The sequence below is a fragment of the Leuciscus leuciscus genome, assembly GCF_965113295.1.
Source record: "Leuciscus leuciscus genome assembly, chromosome: 23".
Lineage (NCBI taxonomy): Eukaryota > Metazoa > Chordata > Actinopteri > Cypriniformes > Leuciscidae > Leuciscus > Leuciscus leuciscus.
The window spans coordinates 15,787,691-15,798,545 of NC_138747.1; the positions used below are offsets into that span (position 1 = coordinate 15,787,691).

General features: G+C 35.6%; 1 protein-coding gene across 3 annotated transcripts in view; it reads left to right on the forward strand.

The window, feature by feature from the left end:
• The window catches only part of fgd5a (FYVE, RhoGEF and PH domain containing 5a), a 47,827-nt gene extending 44,433 nt beyond the window's left edge, over positions 1-3,394 (forward strand). For all 3 annotated transcript variants that reach the window (XM_082155233.1, XM_082155234.1, XM_082155235.1), the window contains exons 20-21: positions 2,009-2,163; positions 2,287-3,394. In XM_082155233.1, coding sequence (XP_082011359.1) covers positions 2,009-2,163; positions 2,287-2,323 — 192 coding nt within the window. In that variant the 3' untranslated portion in view covers positions 2,324-3,394. The remainder of the gene's footprint in view (positions 1-2,008; positions 2,164-2,286) is intronic.
• The last annotated feature ends 7,461 nt before the right edge of the window (positions 3,395-10,855 follow it).

Here is a 10,855-nt window from a genome sequence, read left to right on the forward strand (position 1 = left end):
ATGTCAGTTTTCAGAGATACCCTTACTGCTGAACTCCATGGCATTCTCAAACTCATCACTTGGTACACACCACAAGATATTTGGGGTGATGTTGAACCAATTTCTCCCCTTCCGACAATGCCAGGTAAAGTCGCGATTATCTTGATGGTTCTACAAATTATCTTATCAGATTTTCCTCTGGTGTGAGGTGTGTTAAGAGTGACCGAATCTGCTCGGAAGAACGCGGAAACCGCCCCAATCTCCAATCAAATCAGAAATCCTGTTGTGTTGGGGGAACCCCCGAGGACAAACGTGCGCATGCTCTGGAGATTATCACGTAAAACGAAACAATACCCAATCAGAAAGCGAGCTGACGGAAGACTCACCTCCAGCTCATGCTGTAACATGTAAAGTTCATGTTCACACCATCTCCATGATTCCATCTAACTTTTTGTCCCCCGCTAATTTTCTGTAAGGGTAGGGACACACCCAACCCACGCCAAAGAACGAGCGCTGATGAAAGCCAACTGTGTTGACTAGAGCCAACGGTGTGGAACACACCGGAAAACCTAAGTCGGCTGACGCTCAAAAACTGCCCGACGGCTGACTGCCGGCTTGGTGTGTCTCTGGCTTAAAAAGCAATCCATACACTATAAGCACCATTTCTTCGTGCCAGTTGTCCGCCAAGTCACGTTTGATGCAAGACATTTTGCGTGATTTCCCGTGTTCACAGGCGGGACACTGTTGTCTGTGAATGGAATATGTTTGTGTGTGGTGTGCTTTCCTGGTCACATTCGCGGCACTCCACACTACAGAGGAACAAAACAGATAAATCTAAGATTTTTTATCGTCATGTTTGTGGTTTCTCACATTTTGAAAATATTATACGATTTTAAAAATCTTTTTGTGTGTCCCCAGCTTCAGATGATATCACATTTGTGACATCACATTTTCCATCCTATCATGTTTGGTTCAGGAGATATAATAATAAAATACATAATTCAGTTATGGTGGAAAGCAAAATGGCCGCCACGATGCATTTTTGCGATGGCTCCATTTCTGAAAATGTCCAGGGCTGCAAACTGTACATGTGTACCAAGTTTCATGCTTTTATGAAAAAGTGAACATAATTTTCACATATCACATGGACTAAAAATCAAGTTAAAAAATACAGTAAAAACAGTAATATTGTGATTCATATTTAAAATATTTAAAATAACCGTTTTCTATTTTAATATATTTTAAGTGCAATTTATAAGTGCAATTTATTCTGGAAGGGCACAACTGAATTTTCAGCATCATTGCTGATGTCAGGTCAGGGGCATAGCCATCATTTCAGGAGTGAGGGGGACAGAGATGTCAGGTGTAATACCAGTTTTTATCTTACCTTTTTATTTTGTATCGCATCTCTTGCTTTTAATTCGTTAAAAAAAATCAAATACACTGCTGAACAATAACACTAATATCTATAATATTTTTCCTATGTACTACATGTACTACAATCACTTGTGCATTAAGTCCTCATGGATTTCATACAACGTAAAAAAAAAAAAATATATATATATATATATATATATATATATATATATTATTTCAGAATAAGGCAGAAAATATACAGTACCTGTCAAAAGTTTGGAAACATTCATACAATTTTTTTATGTTTTTGAAAGAAGTAAAAACAGTAATATTGTGAAATATTATTACAATTTAAAATAGATGTTTTCTATGTGAATATTTTTTAAAATGTAATTTATTCCGGTGATGGTAAAGCTGAATTTTCAGCATCATTACTCCAGTCTTCAGTGTCTCAAAAATCATTCAAATATGCTTATTTGGTGCTCAAGAAACATTTCTTATTATTAACAATTTTTATTTATTCAGTGTTATTAAATATTATTTTTTAAATCTGACTCACTGAACTGTGCTAAATAAAAGCATTTTTCATGGGTCAGGTACTGAAATATGCAGTACCATGTAGCATACAACCCCTTGCACATATTTGAACTGTCTTTCTCTTCTGTGTCTGCAGGATAAAGTGGCATCTGAAAGTCTTCCTCTGCAGGGTTTTACTGTGAAGCTGTCTGATCGATCAGAGGGGGAAGACACAGACAATGTTTTCCAGCTCTACCATAAAAAAACACTGTATTACACCTTCAGAGCAGATGACCAGCATACTGCACGCAGGTATGACACACAAGAGTCACAAAACACTCCAAATATCCACACGTTTAGAGAAAACAGACTGAGATGATGCATTGTCACAAATGAAATCAACAGAAATCCGTTAAAGAAACTGTTATTTTGCAGGTGGGTAAACGCCATGGAAGAGGCCACAGTGTTATAGTATCCAGCTATCTGCCCAGATGACAAGAGGACTTTGGGCAGGGTTCCCCAGACAGCTAAACCCATTATGGGCTTACACCTATGACATCAGAGTCACCTGTGCCTGAGAAACCAGCGGAATCACACCACAAATACCTTCGTTTTTTAAATCTCTATCTTCTTTTTGGCTGCTGAATTTCAGGACAGTCACACAAGGCATGTCATGCTCGGTGTTTGTTTGTCCTGTGCCTCACCTACTTCACAGACTAATTCAAAAAAGTGCCAAATGTAAACAGTGCAGTTCAGTGAATGATTGTTCTGAAACTACTCACGTGTGTCGAATAAAGGAGAATGTTTGTTTTTTAGAAACTGTAACTACCTTTCTATATGCAGATATAATTCAGTGCTGTCATTTTATACATTGTAAAATTAAAAATAAATTAAGTACAAGGCATTTGTTATAGTTTGGATGAGAATGATTAAGCCAATACAGGCTTGTTATAGACAATATATTGTTAATTTCATTAAACAGCTGAATGTTTAGCATGCCATATCCTACCACCTCAGATTTAAAAACTCCATGTTTTATATACAAATGACATCATGTGATTATATATATGGATTTGATATAGAATTGTATAGCCTAACTGGAACGAGCTGTACATTTTACAATTCCGTAATATATTTAATTTGCAGCTATATTAAGATATTGCTATCATCTGCTGTGATTCATTTTTATCCTCACGTTTGGGAGTTATTTTACATCTGACTCTGTACCCTTACAAACATTACCATGGCAAACATTGTTTTCACTAGAATACCACTACAGTTGTTGTTACTATTGTGAAGCTGTGCTAACTTGAGTTTAGCCAACATTGGGCGTCATACACAGTAAACGTATTGTTTTAATATGATCCTATAGCCTATGCATTTGTGATAAATAACAGCGTATGGTTCATATGCGCATGCATTTCCACAGCGCATGCTTTCTTTGGCATAGTTCAGTAAAACCTCGATGTAAATCAGTATGGAAATGTTGTAGCCTACATCTGTGTCGGTTAAATGTTTCATTAAAAATAACAAAGTGTCATAAGCTTTATGTAGAGTATCGACCTTAAGCAGTTTTGTAATTGGGCCATCGTCGAAAGTTGCATTACTCCACAAAGATATGTTTAAAAATGTCTGTTTTTTAAAACATGAACACCATATAAACGTTCAAACGTGCATTTTTGAATGTGTTGAGGTGGGTTTTGTTGTAGCCTAATATAGGCTATTCATCTCACTGGAAAGAACCTACATAACTGAGCATTTTTCTGTTTGGCTGTATTTCTAAAATGCCAAGTGACACACTTTCTTTTTTATATCATGTTCGTTTTTATTTGTCTTTGAATGTTACATTTGAAAAAAGTTGTATTCTGTAAAACAAAACAAAAAAAAAACCTCCAGTAGGGGGAGAGTGGGGTAAAAATTTTTTTATTTATGTGCTCCTCAAGATAAGAGAAAATTATGCAGAAGTACAATGAATGTATCGAAAGAAATTTCAGGATGTTTACAATTGTTTTAAATGATCAGAATACATCTATGACGAAGGGCAGGTTTGGGGTAAGTTGATCCTAGTCAGTGGGTTAGTTGCTCCATCTGGGTGTAAACTGACTATATATATTAATTGATTCAAACACGTACAATTTTAAAGATAATTTACCTCTTAAAAACAAATTTAATAATCAAATTTCCTATTTCTTTCTACATATTTATTTTCTTAAAGCAAACTTAAACAAAACCAAATGAAGTTTTAGTATCTTTAATTGTTTGTATTTCTGAAACAATAGGCTATGTTGAACACCAAAGTTGTAACCTTCCCAAAAACAGACTAAACAGAGAGTTTAAGTAATATTAAATACAATCTGAATTAGAAGGATTTAATCAATTTCACTGAAACTAATAAACATTTAGTCAAAAGGTTATTGGCATGGTTTTCTGCAATGCCGAACATGTTAGGCCATTATGGACTACAGGTGGAAAGATATGATTATAATCTGGTGAAAAAGCATCTTCTAGTTGAAGGATTTGGTGGAATTGTACATTGTTCCTAAACTCAAACTAAAAAAACAAGATAAACTAAACCAGTTGAGTAATATAACATTGAAATTATACCAGTTTATAAGCTACTTCAGAGATTTAACTTAACTGCCTTATGGTGGGGTAAGTTAAAATGCAGGCTCAATTTACCCCACAGCATTTGGCTCAATTTACCCCAAAGCTGCCATTTTGGACAAAACTAGCTAGCTTACCAATTCAGGCTAATATTTAGCTAAATGATTTGCATGGCTAAATCACCCATATGGATCATAAATATTTTTAGACCTGGACAAATTTGCTTTGATGTTACAGCCATTACATCTGTTATGCTAAAATTTTACTTTGACAAGCCAAAAACAGTTTTTAAAGTAAATGTGTGCCTTCCACTCTTCCACTGATTTTTCAGGTCAAAATGATGGGTGGCTCCAAAATATATGGTCACATGACAATAAAAGTGTATGGTTGCCAAAATTGGGGGGGATTTACCCACTGGCTCATCTTACCCCACTCTCCCGACTCAGTCATTTATTTCCATATTCATAGGCCTATAGGCTCAATATTCCCCAGCATAGACCCTATTCCTATAGACGACGATCCCCCTTTCCTTAATGCATTATTTAAAAAATTTAAACAAAGACCCTGCATAAAGGAAAATAAAGAGTATAAAAGATAAATATATGAATAATTATATTATAATAACTATGTATTAATTTAAAAGACTTTCCATTCCAGCTATTCATATACAGCCTCTAGGGGGCGACACATACTTAAACAACGAACAACCAGTCAAGCTTTTTGTCTGTGATGCCATAGTTAAATATTTGTTACTAAATATAAATAAGTGGTCAGATTTCGATACCATTTTAGTTTCTCCCCGTTATCCTACTGTTATTAGAATCTTTGATTAATAATTAAGATTATTTCATTACAATATCAAACCTAGCAATGAACGACTTAACTGTGATGACATAGGGTGCTTATTCAAGTCAAATGTGTAACCCATTCATCATTATCTCAATAATCTTCCTGAGTGTGAGCTCTATTATCAAACTGCAGCCTAGTAATGCGATATAACTAGGTTAAGATAATTAGCTTTAATAAAGTGGTCTGTGGCACTTCGGCCAAATAAGAGAGGTTGATTAAGCAGCAGAATGCATAAATAATTGATACGACAGAAAAAAGAAGCAGCACAAAACATTTCGCCCTATTTCTTTTCATCCTTTGAAATATTAATGATGCACTGTGCTATTGTAGGCCCCACTGTTATTTTGACACTGATCGGGGGTCAGTTTTCTATACTTAAATAGACTATAAAGCTGTAGGAGAAAAAGCACAGTAGTGATATCAGATCAGCAAACATTTCATTAATAGTCTCTGTTGTCAGGACTAAATAGACTTCATTAGACTGAGCTTTACTAGGTCATCCAGGACAGGACACAAAGGATATAAAAGAAGATAGAAAGCAAAGGACAGGAACGAAGACTGAAAAAGAGGATCCAGGGAATATCACAATAATGTGGCAGTGAAGGTGGCGAAATGGCAAGAAAGAGAAAAAGGATGTTAAAGAAGGAAAGTGAGATAGAAATGGGACTGTTCTAGTTGCCACACTCCCTTGAGTTCCCCTGACCCACTAATGAAAGAGTAATTGATCAATTCGAAGCATTTAATTGCTTGAAATGTCATTTTTATTAGATCAGGGACTGCATTTTTGTTACCATGTCGGTTGTGGCGAAGTATGTGTACAGGTTGATGAAAAATGAGCTCATAACCAAGTACAGACACAGAGACATTCAACATAAAGGACAAACTGCCTTTATGTCTCCACTTCCTCTCTTCAAGTGTCTGTACTATGACCATCAAACCAGTACTGTACATACAACATTTAATAGGTTACTGCCTATCCCTCATTTAATAGGTTACTGAACAATTGACACCATAAAAATAATAAATACCCTTCAATCTTTACAGACCCAGAGACCCCCCACCCAGTCAAGTCCCCTTCTTATTAATAAAGTGCATTCAATTTTCTCAGGAACAGTTTTTCAGTGACACTTTCTGAAGGTTACCCCCAGTAGGTGGTGACAAGACATTTACTTGAAAGGGTTTAGATCCCCCAAAAATAAAACATCTGTCATTAATTACTCACCCTCATGTCGTTCCAAACCTGTAAAACATTTGTTCATCTTTGGAACACAAATGAAGATCTTTTTGATGAAATCTGAGAGCTTTCTGTCCTTCCATTGACAGCTACGCAACTGCCACTTTGACACTTCAAAAAGTTGATATAAAGATCATAAAACTAATACATATAAATTGAGCCCTTTAGTAAAAAAAATTTGAAGACACTTGATCGCTTTATATGATGGACAGATTTAATTTAGGCTTTGGGGGTGAGTAATAAACGACAGTATTTTCATTTTGGGGGGAACTATCCCTTTAAGTGCTTAATTGAATCTCAAACGATTCTTTCAAAACACAGAATAATTCACGAACTAAACAAGTGGCTCCCTGCATCTGAATATGCCTACTTCCCTATATAGGCAAAAAAACAGTAGGCTACATGAAAACAGTGTCCGAATTCAGAGTATTCATAAATAGTATGTGAAAGGTTCCTAGATGACATACTACTTCAGGCGAGATTCTGAGGTGAGGCGTTGAGTCTGAAATCAAATACTTCCCTTCTAGCATGTGAAAAACCGCATGCCAACAGAGCATGTGACAGTGACAACATGGTGGATGTGGCACGTCCGAATTTCATTCATATACTTACATTCGTACGTACAAAGAACATATTTTTTTAAGTTTCAAATCAAATGCGGTATCGTACTATACAGTATGCGATTTTGAATGCAGCAAGGTTCTTCAGAACCTCATTGGTTCTTGCGCCGGTATAAGACCGTGCAGTTGATCTGCGTCCGAAATCGCATATTCTCTTGAGTAGGTACCGATTTTGAATACGTAATTACACCATGACCGCTAAAAAGTATGTTCTACATAGTATGAATGTGTGTAGTATGAATGTAATCTGGACATACATTCGCCATGTTGTCATTATCATGTGACCTACCAGCATTTACTGCCATTCACAAATCCTCTCCCGTGGCCTAATGGGATAGTAAAGTGTCCATCGTATGCACACTTCAGAATCTTTTTACCTTCTCTTTTATCACATATAGTTTTTCGCCCACTATATAGTAAGCAAGTATGTGATTTCGGATGCAGCAAATGTTTTTCCCACATCGACTTCATCTTGAACTATATTCGCTGACGAAGGAAAAATACACAAAAATAACTGTAAATATTGTGTCTAAAATGTAAGTTGCTCAATACTGACGTCTTGTTTATTGAATCGTTGTTTCATAGAAATGAAGGTGTTGTGTTACAAGTACAAGGCCGCAAGTAATCACGGTCATGCTATTCGAACCAACGGCAAAATTGCGATTGATTTTTATATGTGAATATTTTTATGTTTTGAAAAAGAACTCTATATATCAGTTAATGGACCCTAATGGTACAAATTTAATTGAAGCATGATATAAAATGGTCATTGAAGTTCTACTATGGTAATTCTGAGAGGATCTAATAATAGCTACATATGAATCGAGAACAGTGAACCTCAAACTGAAACAAAAGTTGCCCACACACGTGTCCATCTGTTCCTCAAGACCTAATGCACAATGGGCATGAAAAACATAAGATCCATTAGGCTTGGGAAGCATGACCTCACGTTCAGCAATACCCTGCTTTTGTGTTTTCATGAATGAGCTTCAATTTCATTACTGGCTCCAACTTCGGAACTTCAGAGTTTGGAGTGCTCTGTTCCTTTGTGCATTTGCCTGTTCGAAATACATTTGAATAGTAAATGAATGTCTTTTGTTCAGTCAGAGGTTCTGTTAACACTGCTCTCCCAAACCAAGATCATGTATTCCAGGATATTAGCAGGATATTTATTTCCCGGTTTTCCGTCACCCTCGCACATGGCCAGATGAATATGTGCTATTAAAATGCTGCCTTAATTTTTTTAGTACAATCAACTTAGATGTTTAAGTCATTTCAACTTAAATTACATCAAACTGACTTAAAGAAATTGTTGAATCTTGTATAACTTATAAAAAAAGGTTGTCAATTGCTTAACTTATTTTGATGAGTTAAAGCAATGTAAAATCATATGTTGTCATAACTTATTGATCATATAATTGTTTTTTACATATATGTAGCTAGCTACCACTTATTGAAATGTAGTGGTTGGAATGTCTCAGAATGACTTGTCCTTTGGAAATGACATTCTGTCATAGAATCCTACAGATAATTTTATGATTGTTTGTTTTAGTCATGTTTGTGTTCCATACTTAATCAACGTGCTCCGTGTCTTTTCCTTTGGTGCCAGTTGTATGTAACAGAAAGATACCAAAAGGGACAGAAAATAAGAGACACAGAGTGAGGAATAGATAGCAGTCGATAACCAGACACATGTTATTTTGGGGGGTTTCCTCTTTCCTCTCTAGCCTACTGGGTTCCTGTCATTACTCACAGACTACTGTTTGCCCTGGCACTGCGGGGAAACTGGCACTGAGTCCACCCCCGTTCCACTGCCCAGTGATCAGCCTCACTAACACACTAACACAGTGAGAGTGTCTTCACCAAGAGTGAACCTGTGAATGACAACTTGGTCAGGATGCGTGATGTGCTTATCCTTGAAAAGTTTGATGCAAACAATGCAAAGTAAGATATAATCAAGGCTACATTAAATCAGTGTTATTTTAGTTTTATTAATATTTTTAATTTAATTTAAATTTTTATATTTTTAGTTTTCATGATAATTTTAGTTAACTTTTTAGTAATGTGATTTTGCCTTTTTTTTTATATTGCTATTTAGGTTTAATTTGTTTCAGTTTTAGTTAGTTTTAGTTTTTATTTATTTTCAGTCAATCATTTTAGTCCTTCTTTCACTTCTTTCAGTTTACTGCCTTGGCAACATTTCTAATTTTAGTTTAAGTTTTTCAACTAATATTTATATTTTATTTTATTTTATTTCAGCTTTATTTTAATTAACATCTTTTTTTATTTATAGATTTAGCTTTAGTTTTTAGTTAATGATAATAACCCTGCATTAAATACTTGTTCACTTGGTATGAGAACATGTTTTTTTAGTTAAATATTTCTTAAATGACTAAATTTGGAGATTTGTTTTTAAGGACATTTTTTATTTACTTTTGTGCAATAAACAATTTTGGTATTTTGTTGGGTGACCACTTGATATACAAAGCAAAAGCTTTGGTCCTCCTGAAGTAAAACTAGTTTAGAACCACTTCTGAGAGTAACAGATTGTGTTAAGATGTGATCAAATGAATATGGAGATATATTATATAGGCTATGTTTTCATCGAGAACATAATTTAGCTAGAACTAGACCTAGCAATGGATTGCTAGAAAAAGAACTGTCATTCTCATTTAAAACTCATTACAGATTTTACTTAAAACATAGAGGCTCTAAAACAAAAGAAAGAAGAGGAAAGTAATAGCGAAAGAGAAGTGAGGCAACACTGATAAATTATATTAGAATGTGTGAGATAGGAAGGAAGAGGAGAGGAAAAATAAGGAGGTAAGAGAAACAATAAAGGAGAAGAAAGGAATAACTGGCAAGAAACAGTTCTATAAAATAGAAGAGAAGTGAAACCATCTTTCATAAACCCACGCGATAAGTCTTCACTGTTCTTCAGAACTGAACTTTTCTCTATAACAACGCTATCTGTTGGATTGCAGTTTACATGGTCAATTTGTTGCACACAAATGCCAGATTAGGGTAAGCGGTCATAGTTGGAAATTATACTAAATATAGAAACACTGAAACTCCGAGCTTTATACACCACAGACAGACCTAGATTGAAGGGGTGGGGCAGTTTATGAGTCAGCATCATGTGACTGCTGCTTCTCTCTCTCTCTGTGTGTGTGTGTGTGTGTGTGTGTGTGTGTGTGTGTGTGTGTGTGTGTGTGTGTGTGTGTGTGTGTGTGTGTGTGTGTGTGTGTGTGTGTGTGTGTGTGTGTGTGTGTGTTTTGTCCATACCCATTCCTTGTGTAGTTGTGAGGGCTGGCCTGAATGGAGTTCCCAAAGCTAAGGTTTCCATCAGGAATATCCTGCCTTTAAAGGAAAGCACCTGGTTAACCACCAACAATGGTAACTCAACCAGTTCAAAGGTGGTTAAATGAGAAACATACATGAACATTTTTTTTTTCAACAGAAAATGATGACCTTGATTGTGCATTTCTATCAATCTTTAAATATGACATCATATCATCTAAAACTGTCAAAGACATTATGACAACTCAAAGCCTGAGACATTACACAACAGATATCCTAGTTATCGTACTAGTGATTTTACTTTGTGAACAGATATATAGACACACACACACACACACACACACACACACACACACACACACACACACACACACACACACACACACACACATATGGA